Source organism: Podarcis cretensis (genome assembly GCF_951804945.1).
Source record: "Podarcis cretensis genome assembly, chromosome: 8".
Taxonomy (NCBI): Eukaryota; Metazoa; Chordata; class Lepidosauria; order Squamata; family Lacertidae; genus Podarcis; species Podarcis cretensis.
In genome coordinates, this window is record NC_137177.1 from 57,450,903 (window position 1) to 57,468,098 (window position 17,196).

At 42.7% G+C, this 17,196-nt stretch overlaps 1 protein-coding gene across 2 annotated transcripts in view; it reads left to right on the plus strand.

The window, feature by feature from the left end:
* Positions 1 to 17,196, plus strand: part of CDH13 (cadherin 13) — a 687,354-nt gene that overhangs the window by 652,035 nt on the left and 18,123 nt on the right. For both annotated transcript variants that reach the window (XM_079988791.1, XM_079988792.1), the window contains exon 12: positions 16,236 to 16,466. In XM_079988791.1, coding sequence (XP_079844917.1) covers positions 16,236 to 16,466 — 231 coding nt within the window. The remainder of the gene's footprint in view (positions 1 to 16,235; positions 16,467 to 17,196) is intronic.

The window sequence follows — 17,196 nt, forward strand, 5'->3', positions numbered from 1 at the left end:
CAGACACCAGTTTAAGACTCTAGCCTTGCTCCACCTCTTCCTTTGCTCTTTCCTCCTCTGGGTCCTCCTGTCCGCTGGGGTCTTGCCCTTTCTAGACTCTTCTGACGCTGAGTCCCCTGAGTCTTCCCCCTGTCTCTGGCGGGCTTTAGGGCCTGGTTCCTCATCCAGGCTTTCTGCTGTCCCGCGCGCCTGTACATTTGAACTTGGCGCGCGCGCCCAACCGGCAACCTTCCTTCTGACCGTTTCACTGCTCCTGTCACTGCTTCCCCCCTCGGGGGGGGGGGGGGTAGCTGGACCTGATTTCCTCTCCATTCCCTCACTTTCCGATGGAGGCGTGGCCAGCCCTGACTCATCCTCTCTCCCTACTGGAGGAGACGCTGGCCCTGATTCCTGGGACTCTTCCCCCCCACTCCGCTCTGGTGGGGGAACTGGTCCTGATCTCCCGCTGCTGCTTTGGGAGTCCTCGCTAGCCCCTTGCTTCTGGTGTGTCCCCCTGGGACCCCCCTTGCCCTGGCCATCGGCGCCCCCCTCTGGGAATCTTCTGAATCGCTGGAGAAGCTCATGGAATCTCTCGGGCCACTGTCATACTCCCCTACGCTGCCCTCAGATTCTTCCCCTTCGCTCTCCATTTCCTCTCTCCCCTGTGTCTCTGCTCCTGAACCCCTGACACCATATGTCTGTTTCAGCAGCGATATCGTAAAAGCCAATTTTTGTAAGGTCGCAAATTTAAGCCACACTTTAACTTTTCATGGTCGGAATTTGGAGAAAAAGTGTGGCTTATATTCAGGCAAATACGGTAAAGACAGGCAGAGAAATACAAAGATGGGGAGGTGTTTGAACAAAAGAAGAGCCCAGTTGGATGGGGCCATTGGCCCATCTAGTCCAGCATCCTGTTTTCATAGTGTCCAACCAGATTCCTGTGGGAAACCTGCAAGCAGGACCTGAGCACTCACCCCTCCTGCGTTTTCCAGCAATTGGTATTCAGAGGCATACGGCTGCCAACAAAGGAAGTAGAACCTAAGCTGGATTTTTAAAAAAATGCTATAGAAAAAAACTATAAAAGCTCTTAATGAAAAATTCTATTCATGACAGATCACTTCTCTATAATGCCATCTGGTGTCACATGTTTATAACACACTTATAGTGATATAATCAACAAGTGTAGCCGAGTCCCTAGTCATCGTGGCTCATAGCCACTGATAGCCTTATCCCTCATGAATTTGCCTAATCTTCTGTTAAAGTCATCCAGGTTAGTGGCCATCACCAAGGTGAAGGCAGCGGTGGCATTTATTTCTTTTTTCAGTCCCCAAGATGATTTTATGATTTTCCCCTCCCTCCAAAATCGCCATACTTCTCTCTCCCCCCCCCCTCCATTCTGGTGGCATGTTTGGAACTAGCAAATCAAAAACCTCCACTGATCTGCCCTTTTGTGCCCCAGACATGCCTCATTTTGTCCTCTCCATCATCAGTGCACTGAAAGCGGAGAAGGGACACCACAGATGCAAGGGGGACAAATTACTCCATCTATGAAGGACAAGATCCCAGGCATGTCCTCCTGGGAACCATAGGATTGCAGCCTGAGCACAACTGCAGGTGATAGATAGATGATAGATAGATAGATAGATAGATAGATAGATGATAGATAGATAGATAGATAGATAGATAGATAGATAGATAGATGATAGATAGATGGATAGATAGATGGATAGATAGATAGATAGATGATAGATAGATAGATGATAGATAGATAGATAGATAGATAGATAGATAGATAGATAGATAGATATAGATGATAGATAGATAGATAGATAGATAGATAGATAGATAGATAGATAGATGATAGATAGATAGATAGATAGATAGATAGATAGATAGATAGATATAGATAGATGATAGATAAGCAAAATATCAGAGGAATATAGGATTCTGCCTTATATTGAGTTAAGTCATTGGTTCATCTAGGTGAGTGTTTTCTGCACACTGACTGGGAACAGCCCTCCAGAATTTCAGGTAGAGGTTAGTTTTCCAGCCCTACCTGGGGGTTCTAAGGACCTTATGCATGCAAAGCAAATGTTCTACCACTGAGCTATGACCCTTCCTACTTTTTTGTATTTTTTTTTAAGATACTTCTTTGAACTTAAATAAAATTTCAAATTTGACACTGCTGGAGCAGTTTGTCAGTTAAAGGCTTTTAATTTACTTAAAATGTGTTTGAAGTTACCAGGCAGCAGATTTATATTTATTTCTTTTTTGCAAGTTATTTGTCACACTGCAGGTATTCTCTCCCCATCCACCCCCACTTTGTCACACAGGATGGAATGCCTCTTCCAAGATGATGCTTGCTGTGACACACGCACGCATCATCCGCAAACAAAGATGCTATGCATCTTACTCCAGAAGTATGCTTACCCGTTTGCAAATATATGCAAATGTCACTGATAAGACGAATTGACTAGAACTCATATGATAAATCAACTGAAGGCTTGTTTAAAGAAGAGAAAAGTTGCTCAAATTTCCCAGTTTACCAACGTGGGCTGGGGGAATAGGAACATAGGAATCTGCCTTGTACCGAGTGTTGGTCTACTGGTCTATCCAGCTCTGTATCATCCACAGCAGCAGCTCTCCAGGGGCTCAGACTCAAGGGGCTCTCCCAGTCCTACCTGGGGATGCCTGAGACCAGGGAGCTTCTGCATGCAAAGCACATGCTCTACCACTGAGCTGCAACACTTTTCTTTTAGGATTACATCTGTGCAGAGTGTGGCTGCAAACTAAAGCAGGTTTGCATTTAAGTGCCTATGGTAGTCATAGGCGACTAGGAATTCTGTGCAGGTGGGTGTGAAGAAAACATGCATTAGAAAAGTACAAAGGGCTACTGTTGGAAGGGCAGAGCTTCCTGTCCCTGCCCTGCCCACAGGCTAATTACATTTGTGGGTTTCTCTAAATCTCCATTTGCAGACTACACAGGCACACACTTTCCCATTGACCACAGCATTGGAGGCTATTTGGTTTATGACAGGGTTAGAGAGCCTCAGGCCTGGGGGCCAAATGTGGCCATCCAGGACTCCACATCTGGCCCTCAGTACTCTCCCTAGGCCACACCTCTCACCAGCTCCACCCTACACCCTTCTCACGTGCATTTGCCTGGCTGGAATGTTCCCTTGAACTCTGATACTGCCCCTTGCTTGTTGGGATGGAGGGGCATAGAGGGCTGTGTGAGTGTGCGTAGAAACCAGCCTATTGTACATTTTTTCTCTGCCCGCTTCTGCCTCTGACCCACCCACTAGTAACATGTGGCCCCCAGAATGTTGTTCAGAAGAGAATGTGGCCCTCAGGCTGAAAAAGGTTCCTCACCTTGGTGTATGCCGTGGACTTGCATGGGGGGCACTATTTAAACTGACATGGAAGCCCACTCTCTCATGCCTACAGAGGAGAACATGAATTGGCTTCTTCGCCTTACCTTCTGGTCAGAGATTAGCTAAGAAGATAATGCTATCTAATCTATCTATCTATGCTGCAGATAAACAAATAGAGGTGAGCTTAATTACCCTCCTGAAGCTCTGTGAATCTTCATTTCCAGTCTCCATGTTTGATGCAGAGAAAATGACAGGTGATATGAGGAAGATGCAAGGAAAATAACTAAAAACTGCTGCCTAATAATTCAGTTAGGAGTTGTCTTTCCATCTGCCATAACCTGTTTATATACATCATGATGCCTGAAATTAAATTACTGCAGATTGATTCCACCTAAAACACACTATTTGGAAAGAAATCAGGCAATTAGTGGCCATGGCAACCCAATTAAGCTGCATTTACACCCTTTATTTTAATTGCTCTATTAATTGAAGAGGGAAAATAAATGGAATGCTCAGCCTTTACTTGTCATTTTAAGTTTTAGCAAAATATGAATTGCAGAGAAAATATCGTTGAAATTAGTCACTATGAACTGCAGGTTTGGGGAAAGAGAAAAATTAATTTGCAGCAAACTGGTTTTAAGATGGATGGTGCACGTTAGTAGCTATTTGATAAGAGCTTTGCTTTTTGAAGTATAATTACTCAAATGTAGAAACCGAACACATTATTGAAATATATGAGTGATTGTAGTTTTAAAGGGCAGTTTGTTTTTTTTATGAATTGTTGAGTGAAATATATGTTAGGGAGGCAGGAGTGGGCTGGGGAGACACTGAGATTCAGCTCTGCATTATGGATCTGCTTCTTTCCAAAAGTGAAAGGAATGCATTTAAATTGGAGCATTTTGTATCAGCTGAAGATGCACAGAAATGATTGATTTTAAGTCAAGTGCAGAGATATTAACAGGATCACATGAAGTGAAATCAACTAGTAAGGCGGACAAGTCAAGAAGAATGGAAGACCGAGGACTGATTAACACTTGCGTGCCTGTTAAAAGTTGGCTCATTGTCTTGTGGTGACGTTCATGCCTGTGGTTTTAAGATCTCCCAGAGAAGCAATCCCACCAATTTCTTCCCTCTCCTCTTCCCTCTTCATTTTACTTTAAAAATATAGGCAACAGGGGAAAAAGAACACTGCATAACAATACAATAAGACCTCTAATTAAATCAGGGGTGTATAAGCTGGTGTGCTCTTGATGTTGATGAACTCCATCTCCCCTCAGCCTTAGTTAGCATGATCAGTCATCTGGTATTAGGGAAGTTGTAGCCCAGCAGTGTCTGTAAGGCCACTCTTAGCTAGAGTGTGCATAATAACTATTGGCGGACCTTTCCTCCATGATTGGTCTAATTATTTCACAACATGCTGTGGCCATGAGTCACATGAGTTCATTCTTCTGTGTTGAACAACAGAGCTCCCTATTTGTTTGTCTTGTACTCATAGCCGATCAGTTCCTTTGGCTCAGGGGTCAGCAAACTTTTTCAGTAGAGGGTCCGTCCACTGTCCCTCAGACCTTGTGGAGGGCCGGACTATATTTTGGAGAGAGAAAAAGAACGAATTCCGATGCCCCACAAATCACCCAGAGATGAATTTTAAATAAAAGCACACATTATACTCATGTAAAAATACAATGATTCCTGGACCGTTCATGGGCCGGATTTAGAAGGCAATTGGGCCATATCCGGCCCCCGGGTCTTAGTTTGCCTACCCATGCTTTGGATGGCTTCAATGCCTAGTTCAGGTGCTGGGAAGCTGTAGTCCTCCATATGTTAGTAGACTCCAACTTCTATAGGCATGGCCAATGGTCAGAGATGGAGAGCCAGAGTCCAACAATAACTAGATCCAATAAATCCACAGGTGAACCACCCCTGGATTTGAACCAGGAAATACCTATAGCAGTGTCTATAGCAGAGGTGGAGAACTGTGGCCCTGCAGATGTTAGTGAACTCCAACTTTCATCAGCTCCAGTCAAGGATACATCACTACTGGGAAAACCATAGCTTTAACTATACGGACCTTTGTTGGCAAGGTGATGCTTTTTAAGATGCTGTTTAAATGTGTCATCGCTTTTCTTTAGTCTAGGTTAATAAACCCGATAAATCAGTGTGACCTTGCAAAGGGACACATTTCTGCATATAGATAGTTTGCAACTCCCTTCCCCACCATTTCAACTTTCGAGTCCTTTTATGCAAGCATTTAGATTCCTCCCCGTCACCAACTATGCAGCATGTTGTTTTTAATAAAAGCATTTTTTTAAAAAGAGGAATGCCATCTTTTCGATCCACCTAGGGATTTGGTTGGATGGCCACATATCAGGTTCAGAACCATCTTTGGGTGTTTTCTGAAGCACTTCTTTCTCTTTCTTTTCACAACGATATTAAATACATACCCAAAGCAGCCCACAGAGTGTAGCAGCCACCACATCCCTTAAAAGCAAAGGCAAGGAAAAGGCTGAAATGAGAGCACTGGGGTAGGAAAATCCAAGTCTAAGCTCAAGGTCACTGAGGTCATCACAGGCCTAAATTGTGCTCTTTGATACATAGCAGTGAATTTGGAATAAATTCCACTGTCTCCTAGGAAAGAGCTGCCTACGTGAACTGGGTTGAAATATAAAGCATTGAAAGCATTGGAAAGAAAGAAGAAAAGTGTTTAGATTTTGAGCAACTCCCCCCCCCCAACCAACATACACAAAAGTGCTTTCTGAATCTGAGAATTTTAATTGGAGTTGTGTACAATGGGTGTTGCATGTGGTTTTTCCAGTGCAACTTTTTGCAGATGGAGGAGGATGGAATGACTTGTCAAGCCAATAGCTGACATTTGGGGACTACATTAAGGCTGACGAGTTTGAATCAGGGATAGTGTGAGGTTTCGGAATGGAGGTAGAGCAGCTCACAATGTGAAAGTAATCTGGAACTGCACTGAAGCACAACAATTTTTGAATATAGGTGGGATGAAAATAGAATTTATCAAAAGCCAATCAGGCTTCTCCCCCCAAATTCCCACTTACCTGTGAATGGCATCTGGATAAGCCCCCACTACACAAGGGTAGGAGGGCAAGATGCTGCTACAAAGGAGGATGAGTCAGAAGAGGGGCTAACCTTCTACCCCATGCCAGTTAGCCAAAACAAGCCACATGGTGAAGAGCAAATACCTTCCCACTCTTGGAGGAAAGCAACATGAGACTTCCTCCTTCATTGGGTTGAAACAAAACCACCCCCAAATAAAGTTGTGAGTGATGTTAATATATTTCTTCATTATCTTATAATTATAGCATGCTTTTGTTCCATCTTGGAACCGAAAGTGGCATAGATGTGGTCTCCAGGAAGTCACCTATCCAGGCCATAAAAAGACATGCTTAGCTTTAACAATGTCATAGAATCATAGAATCATAGAGTTGGAAGAGACCACAAGGGCCATCGAGTCCAACCCCCTGCCAAGCAGGAAACACCATCAGAGCACTCCTGACATATGGTTGTCAAGCCTCTGCTTAAAGACCTCCAAAGAAGGAGACTCCACCACACTCCTTGGCAGCAAATTCCACTGTCGAACAGCTCTTACTGTCAGGAAGTTCTTCCTAATGTTTAGGTGGAATCTTCTTTCTTGTAGTTTGGAACCATTGCTCCGTGTCCGCTTCTCTGGAGCAGCAGAAAACAACCTTTCTCCCTCCTCTATGTGACATCCTCTTATATATTTGAACATGGCTACCATATCACCCCTTAACCTCCTCTTCTCCAGGCTAAAGATGCCCAGCTCCCTTAGCCGTTCCTCATAAGGCATCATTTCCAGGCCTTTGACCATTTTGGTTGCCCTCCTCTGGATACGTTCCAGTTTGTCAGTGTCCTTCTTGAACTGTGGTGCCCAGAACTGGACACAGTACTCCAGGTGAGGTCTGACCAGAGCAGAATACAGTGGCACTATTACTTCCCTTGATCTAGATGCAATACTCCTATTGATGCAGCCCAGAATTGCATTGGCTTTTTTAGCTGCCGCGTCACACTGTTGGCTCATGTCAAGTTTGTGGTCAACCAAGACTCCTAGATCCTTTTCACATGTACTGCTCTCAAGCCAGGTGTCACCCATCTTGTATTTGTGCCTCTAATTTTTTTTTGCCCAAGTGCAATACTTTACATTTCTCCCTGTTAAAATTCATCTTGTTTGTTTTGGCCCAGTTCTCTAATCTGTCAAGGTCGTTTTGAAGTGTGATCCTGTCCTCTGGGGTGTTAGCCACCCCTCCCAGTTTGGTGTCATCTGCAAATTTGATCAGGATGCCTTTGAGTCCATCATCCAAGTCGTTGATAAAGATGTTGAATAAGACCGGGCCCAAGACAGAACCCTGTGGCACCCCACTAGTCACTCTTCTAGTGGTGGCCTTGTGTACCTTCAGGCCATACCCTGTGACCTTACACAGGGACGTTGCTCTCATTAGGCTGGCTAGGCAGCCGCCTTGGGCGGAAACCTCAGAGGGGTGCAGCACTGAACTTTGAGGGGCACAGCTTTATATGGATTAATTTTTGTTACATATTATAAATTCCTGATAATGTGTTACTTTTGAAGAACTTTATTATTTCTAAACAAAATAAAAAAATTCCTTCCAGTAGCACCTTAAAGACCAACTAAGTTAGTTCTTGGTATGAGCTTTCGTGTGCATGCACACTTCTTCAGATACACTGAAACAGAAGTCCTGAGACATCTGTTTTTGAACACTGAAGTTAGAAAAACATTGGGGATGCAAATAGTTAGCCTTGCCTAGGGTGCAAAATAGCTTGGCACTAGTACTGAAAAGCTTGGCACTAGTACTGAAAAGGTCTGGGAACCTCAGACCTGAAGGCCAAACATGGACCCCCATGTGTCTATCTGGCCCTCTGGGCTCTATCCAGGCCACACACCCACTGGAGCTGCACTCATCACCACCCTTGTTTCAGATCATTCTTAAGTGTTCCTGCCTGGCCTGCAAAGTCCTTGAACTCTGAAAATGCTTTTCATTTGTCTAAATGTCAGCAAGCATAGACTTTGGTCTTTCGAATTTCAGCAGCGCCCTGTGTGAGCCCAAAATTCAGTGGTCCCCCACTTCTCACCTTCTGTTCTGCGTGTGCACAATGCCATAATTGTGGTGCCCTGTGGCATGCCGCCTTCCTCAGCTCAGTGCCCAGTGCGGGGAAACCATTCTCACTGCCCTAAATCCACCTCTGATGTCTACCCACTTTAGCCACTGGCCCCAACCATCACTGGCATATGGACCCCGGATGGTTTCCAGAAAAAAATAACCCCCCATCTGTGCACTCCATCTACCCTGTACTTTGCAAAACGTCTGCAAGCTTTCCAGAGAAGATAATTGTCACCTTAGACTTGCTTACTGTTCCCTCCCCCCCCCCCATTACTAGCAATTTTGCGAGAGTGAGATCAGCCGCTTATACTTCTTAAGATTATGTTCACTTCCAGCTATACCACAGCTTTAAGAAGTGTTCTGTTAATACAATTCATTAGCATGGTTCTTTCTTTCTTTTCCCCCTTCTGTGAGATGACAATAACTTTGTCTCTAAGAAGGGCTTCCAGAATAATTTAGAAATTCTGATTAAAGTTCCTTTAAAGTCCCTTTCTCCTAATTGCCACCGATAAGAAATTCTCATAGAAAAGGGATTTAGATAAATGTTCTATGGTATTGCCAGACACAAAGAACTAGCGGTTTGAAGCTACCCCCTGATCTAATCAAAAATATTCAATCTCATTAATAATACTGTCTCTCTGTATTCACAAATGGCTGCTTTTGACTCTACTGTGTTCTTATTAATTGCACACATTTTTACTGTCATTTTAGCATTTTGTTTCTTGGTCGTCCTATGACCACAGATTACATTCTACACATGTACAATCTGTGTACACAAAAGGGGTGTCTGCACATTGCATTCAATGAGTGTTCAGCCTGTGTATCCATGAGCACGAACAGTTGAGCTGTACACTTGTTAAGTCAGTCAAATGTATTATTCAATCAGTGTAGTCTGTGTACCCATGTACACAATAGTTGCACGCAAACACCTGTACCACTTTAGAGACAGCTTATACCTGTGATTAACATAACATGTGAATGAGCCTAAATAGTTGAGCTGTACGCTCATACAGTAATTCAAATGCAACATTCAGTGTGTACAGTAGATAAGCTGGAGAAATCAATCACTACACACCATTTCACACTGGGGGTACATGTGTGTGTCACACATTCCATTCAATGAGTATACGGTCTGTGAGCTGTACGCTTGTACACTTATTCATATGACTTCCAATGAACGTAAAGCAACTGTACCAGCGCACAGCAGGTGAACCGTACAAATCAGCAAGTGCGCATCCTTTCACACGAACACTTGTACCTGTGTCAAGACAACTTGTACCTGTGTTCAGTTTAACATGTAAATAGACCTATTGTTAAGCTAGTTTGCTACTGTGTTGAGCGGAATTGCTCAAAATAGCTGTCTAGGATAAGGACCCCGAGATCATCTGTAGAAGCATCTCTGGTCATTCTCCAAGTTGGTGAGCCACATTTGACTTTCTGAGGGCCAGAGACCAGTGGTGGGTAGAGCAAGAGGCAAAAGTGGGCAAAGGAACAGATGTGACACTTTAGCTTTGTATGGTAGGCTAGTTTCTACATACACTCTCACACCCCTTTCTATCCTGTATCCAAGCAAGCAAGAGGCATTGTTAAGAGTTCAGGGGCACATTCCAGGCAGCAAAAACACTCAGGGAGGCTGCTATTTTATTGCAGTGTTATGTTTTCTGGTTGTTGGTGTCAAAAATTTACTTTACTTTACATCCTGCTAACTTTTGCTAGATTCCCCCCCCCCCCGATTGAAAGTGGGGTATAAATGACTGGAAATTTGTTTATTATTTACATGGAGCATTTATAGCATCCAACAACATTGTAGCATTGTACAAAACACACACACATATTGGTGGTGGTGGGGTGCAGCATTTACGGTAAGTGCTAAGAAACTTTTTGATTAATTAAAAAGGTGACCCCAATAATTCAAGGAGCTGATTAAATAACAATTTATTTTTTAATTTGAGTACTTCAAATACTGCAGATGACATCTTAAAAGAGGTGTTCCCTTTCACATGGGAAAAGCAGGAAGGAAGCATTTTTTTTAAGATTCTGTCACCATATAAAAATAAAATGGGCTGGAGTCGGACTAACTTAACTGCACTCCAAGTGCCACTGAAATCAATGGGACTTAAGTTAATCAGTGTAAATATTGATTTCAGAGGACCTAAATGCAAACAGCTTAGGCTGCAATCCTGTACACACTTAGTTGGAAGCAAGTGTCATTGAACTCAGTATGACTTACTTCTGAGTAATTGCTCGTTTTTGCCATCTAAAGTGCATTTCTGTATCAGTTTGCATTAAAAAGTTCTTGAAAATTCATATGCATGAAAATGCACATGTGTCCTCATATGCACAATTTTGTACGCACATTCCCTAATATATGCATTTTTGCAAGCCATTTCTCCAAATATATTGCTCATATAAAAAAATTTCTGCACACTTCCCGCCCCGCCCCGCCCCCGCCAAGCACACACACATATTTTCAAACCTTGCACCATCTCTGTTTCAAACACATCAACTTTAATGCAGCCTCTTTTGGCTGGCAAACTGCAGTGAAAAATTCCAAGAAGTCTTCATTTCAAAGGATATCTGCATTTCATTTCACATCCTGTTTTAGGAACTGCAAGTTAGATGGCAAATGCATCTGCATCCTTACTTCTGAGCAGTTATGTATAGGATTGCACTGTTAATCCAGCCACGGTGGAGTAAGCATGCACCACACATTTCAAGCAAGTTTTCTTTAAAGATGCCAATTTATGCAGATTTAATTGGTTAGATGATTAAGACTTTTTTTAAATTGACTGATAGTCCTAAGTACTGTTATTACAAAAGCGTTCTGTCATCCTTACGAAGATGTCAAACTTGCTCTTGATAATTCCTTCTCTTTGTTGACTTGATCCAACTGTCTCATATACTGTATATATTTAACTTAGTATTATTATTATTATTATTATTAAATATTTTTTTATTTATACCCCGCCCTTCCCAGTTTAAAAACTGGGCTCAGGGCAGCTAACATCAAATATAAAACATTGATTAAAATGTGACTTAAAAACAGCATAAAATACAACATAAATGCAGCATCAATGTCAATAAAATTCAAAAATTCAGGGGTCATTTTTTGGGGAGGAAACCCCAATCCATAAACATCAAATGATCACCAGGGCTAACTGGCCAAGTTGTTCCTACTAGGGACAGCAAGGAGACCAGGGAAGAGTTTAAATGTGGGGTCCCAGAAGGGTTTCTTCATAGAAAAGAAAAGGGAAAGGGAATAGAAGATCAGGCTAATTCAAATTGAAGGCCAGGCGGAATAGCTATAGAAAAGCTATTTAGGTAAATCCTAAATACACTTTTATAACTGCAATAGAACGAATAATGAGACTATAGTATAGTTAACTTAGTGGTTAATTCAGCCCTGGATGTGTCTATTTATCTCTAGCTTGTCTTTTGGTGTATTTCTTGCTGCAAAGTTGCTAACCAGTTACAGTTTATGACCTTGACATTTGCTTGTTTTCCTTTTGGAATTCTGGTGTATTTCATGTAATTGGTTATAAATAATACACATGGATGATAAGTCACCAGAGCACACAAGAGGCAATTTTCTGCTCCTTGTATTGTACATATTAGCTGAGGGATCCTTAAAACATTTAGGGGGTGAAGATGACATGTAAACAAGATAGAGCAAATGAAAATGGTATCTGCAGATGGAGAAACAGGGCCAGATTTGTAATGCTATTGGGTTCTAAATTTTAAAAAAGAATACAACATTAGTTAATATAAGATAAAAAAGAGGGCATAGCAAAAAATAGTATCAGCCCAGTGGAAATAATATACACTGAATTAAAGATAGTGTTTTAATTAAGTGCATGAAAGACTGTCTTTTATGATCATATTTCAAATATTCAAATGCCTGTTTTTTCATCCATTCTCCTCTGACGTGGCTTAATAATATATCAAGAACAAAAAAGGGGGTGTATAGGAGCCTTTTTTAAAATTCAATTAGTCCATCACTAAAGGGGAGAAATAATTTCTTTTTCATTAAAAGGAATTCAACCCTTTACTCCTTGTGATGAGAGAGAAAGAGAGAGTCTTGAATTCTGACAATTCTGCCTTTGTTATGCATGTATGTATCTGTAACAGATGAGGTGTCATCCTTGGGATAATTTATCATCCTAACAACTAATATTTTATTACAGTTAGTGATTTCTTGAGATCTAAAGAAAGAAAGCATTATTTTCCCCCTTTCCTGCCAAACTTGTCAGGAGTCATTTCGTAGGCATGCCTGTTTCTCCAGCAGGGTTCTTGGGACTTTGTCTGCCACATCTGAATGCCCCCTAAGTCACATTGTGTTGTTCTCCTCATCCAGCCCCCTCATCCAGCCCCCACCTGCCTGCCTTCATACTTACAACCCATCAGCAGGTAGCTCTGTCCACTATTAGCTCTGGATCAAACTACTGTTGGTCTCTGTACTTTAACCCTCCCAATCCCAAAGGACAACAGTAACCACTGTTTCAGAGGAGAAGAGTTTGAATCTAATATCCCGCTTTATCATTACCCAAAGGAGTCTCAAAGCGGCTAACAATCTCCTTTCCCTTCCTCCCCCACAACAAACACTCTGTGAGGTGAGTGGGGCTGAGAGACTTCAGAGAAGTGTGACTAGCTCAAGGTCAGCCAGCAGCTGTATGTGGAGGAGCGGAGACGTGAACCCGGTTCCCCAGATTACGAGTCTATCGCTGTTAACCACTACACCACACCAGAACAAGCCAGCAGCATGTTTGATGGATTCAATGCACTAACAGTGCCCCAGAACTGTGTCTGTGCCTTCTGGATTTATATGATCATTTGTAGCTGAGAGATGTGAGGATCCCTTACTGTTTGAGAATGTTTTGTCTTGGTGGCGGCACAGAGAAGTCCTTTCATTCTCCATTCACATATGTACCTATGTATCACATGGAAAAAGAATTATGTGAACCATGGACTGCATGGAGACAGTTATAAGATGAAACTGAAAGGACTGCCTGTGCTTGCCCTCCCCACCCACATTTCCAGTCTGTTGCACAAAGGAATCCACAGCCCGTTGCACTTGCTCCCCACCCCCAATACTGTGTGAATGCTTTGCAATTTGTATTATTTTTATTGAAGTGGAGAAAATATGTCAGTATATGAGCACATAGAAGATACATGCAAGTGCATGTGTTTACTTTTGAAAGCAGTTGTTTCAAAAGAGCGTGTGTGTGACAAAAGTGACTAGTAATGAGAAATCACACTTTTCACCTTTATATAAGGCCCTTGGATCAACTTTGGAAACTGATGGAAAGTTATTAACACCTGTCAGCCCTTTGTTGGCCTAAGTAGAATGAGGTGCTGGTCTTACTTCTGCTCCCAGAAGACAAGTGTCTATATGGTTCTCACAGTACCTCCAGGGGATCTGTTTCAGACACTGAGTGAGAGATTGCACTGACCGCATGGTGTATAAACTACCCTCCCAACCTCTGTGTCTGGTTACTTCCAGCATAGGTGTAAAGTGCATTGGCTGTCAGTTGCATGAAACCTGTTCTCTCTCTCTCTCTCTCTCTCTCTCTCTCTCTCTCTTCACACACACACACACACACACACTTCAATAGAAGGAGCTCATTCTCCACTGTTTTGCTGCTGTTCTTACCTCTCTAAACAAAACTGAGAAGAAACAATCTTGCTGTGGGTGTAGGTGGATGTCAACAGCTACCAAGACAGTCGCATCCCAGGCCCTGTGAAAGCTTCAAGTTCCACTCCAGTAAAGAGCTGGGTGGGGTGGATAGGCTCACACTAGAGAAAACAGGAATGTATTATCACCAGCAATTTTTTAAGGGACTTGTTGGTGTGTCTGATGCAGGTTCCCTGGGAGGGAGAGTGAAGAAAAAGACTGGGAGAGAGCAAGATGTCAGAAGCAAGGGCATTTCTGTCCTAGAAATGTCTGTCCCTGGAAAACTGACGGGAAATATTGTTAACGATAAAATAACCAAGCGTATAGAAGAATAAGCCTTGTTGAAGCTGAGTCAGCATGGCTTCTGCAAGGGCAAGTCCTGCCTCACTAAGCTATCAGCATTCTTTGAGAATGTCAACAAGCATATAGTTAGAGATGATCCAGGTGACACAGTGTACTTTGGTTTTCAAAAAGCTGTTGGCAAGGTACCTAACCATAAACCCAGTCATTGGAGCCTCCCAGTAAGACTAATCTAAGGTCAGTTCCAGGATTTATGCAATTACTCTTAGTTTGAAATTGCCCTTAACTGCATGCTTACCTGTGATTAAACCCCATTGACTTCACAGTTTGAGCAAACATGCATAAGATTGCACTATTAGTGCTCTGTGTAATGCTTACCCACAATATGGCTTTTTTCATTTCTCTTATATTTACTGATTTATTGATGGATTATTATTATTATTATTATTATTATTATTATTATTATTATTATTATTATTATAGTTGCCAATGGTACAATGCAGAGGGGATAAAAATAGTGCCTGCATATAGACGGGCCAATGCTCACCAGAAGGAAACACAGCATTTAAAATGTATAGCATTGGCTGATGGATGTCTTGATCATGCAGTACAGTGGTGGTTTGGTTTGCGTGTGAGTCACAGTAGCCACCCCCCCCCCAATAATTCACACTTCACACATCAATTTTTGTTTAAGGTTTTTGGCATAATTTTGGCCACAACTTTATTAAAATACAAAAAATGTGAGTGGTTGCTTAGGCATTGGTTAAGACTATCTGTCCTTGCCCTCAGGGACAGAGCTGGCCTTCCGGACACCAGCGGAAGCCAGCTGGCCTTCCGGACACCAGCGGAAGCCAGCGTGGGAAACAAGTATTGGGTGAGAACTGAAGCTGGGCACCAGACCATCACTTCTCACCCTCATGTTCCTGTGGGGCTTGCACGGCCCAAGTCCGACTCCGGGGACAAGGACAAAAGAATGGCAAGCCCCTGGATTCCTTTAACGGAATTCCCTTTCGCATCATTTGGAGGGGTAGGCACTTACCCCTCCAAGCACCAATTTAACCAATGCCTAACCGCCAACCTTACAAGTTGTGACGATTTGCTACGCAGTAGGCAAAAACCAAATGGCACCAGCCAATCAGCCAGATGGCAAAATTCCTACCAGGCCCCCGCACGAAGGCGAACGACCCCATGACAGGCATAGCAAGGTCAAGCAATCCAAAATTACCCCCTTTTAAACAAAAAGGGAGGGAGGGCGGGTGATCCGATGCAAAATGGCCGAGAGGCCGAGCCAACGTCTGGCCCTTGTATATGTAGACTCTGACCCCTCCTCCAAACTGGCAACAATCAAACACCCCAACAACCCAGTTTAACTATTTAAATGGTTGGGTTCCAACTAAATTTGCCTAGTCACTGGAGGGTGGCCTGTTCCCAACCGCAACACGTGCTCTCTGTTAGGGAGAACACGCTTTAAGAACAGCTGAGTTTATGAATAACTTGGATTAAGAACGCTGCAGACCTGGAAGTAGGTGTTTTGGTTTGTGAACTTTGCCTTGGAATAAGAGCATGTTCCGCTTCCTGTTGAGTATGTTCCATTTGTCAGTTGAGTCCCCCGCTGCTATGGGAAAGCACGCCTTCATTTAAGAACGCTTTGGTTTAAGAACTGACTTCCGGAACGGATTATGTTTGTAAACCAAGGTACCACTGTACAGTGTACATCAATGTCCAATTCACAAAACTCTGCTACTTTTTCCATAGGTAGCCCTCCTGCAACAGGGACAGGGACACTGCAGATTACTTTGGAAGATGTTAACGACAACGCCCCCTCTCTTTATCAAGCGGTTTCATCTGTCTGTGAAGATGCGAAAGATGTGAAGGTCATCTTTGGAGCCTTAGACAAGGATATTCATCCTAATGCCGAACCATTTAAATTTGAGTTGAGCAAGCAGTCTGGACAAGATAAAGTATGGAAAATCACAAGAATCAACAGTAAGTCTATTAGAAATAGTACCCCCTTCCATTATTCAATCTTTTAAGTTCTCTCTCCTCCCCACACCTTTTATCCATCCCCAACTGTTATCCACAAAATGGATCCTTGTTAAATTTCTCAACCATTCTGTCTGATATTTCCATTATATCTAAGGCTACTTTTTTATCTGTAATCAACTGTTATATATAAAACTGGTCATCCTTAAAGATTTCTCAGTACTTATGACTGAAGATTCCAATTCAATATATTATACCAAGTTTCCCAAACTTGGGTCTCCAGCTGTTTTTGGACTACGTCCCCCATCATTCCTAGCTAGCAATACCAGTAGTACCAAACAGCATTAAACTTTGTTACTAAGCATTTTCTTCATATTTTCCTCTTCTTCCTTCTGGGATTTGTGTTTTGCTTCCAAGTCTGCCTCCGCCTCACAAAAAAACTTTGATCACACATACACACCATATATGTAAAGCACAATTTTTGCATGGTTGAAGCATACCATTTCCCCCAGAGCTACATTTCCCAGCACCATTAAATCTACATTTCCCAGGATTTTGTGAGGAGCAGTTTGTGTTATTTGAATGGTGTGGCAGATGTGCAGCTTCCCGCTTCATTCAAGTGCCTCTGTTTTGTTTGAAAAGCAACAAAGCACCTGAAGCTCATTTGAAAGTGGGACTAATGTGCTGAAATACAACCTGAAGACAGTCCAACTAAATCTTGGTTGTGGGAAAT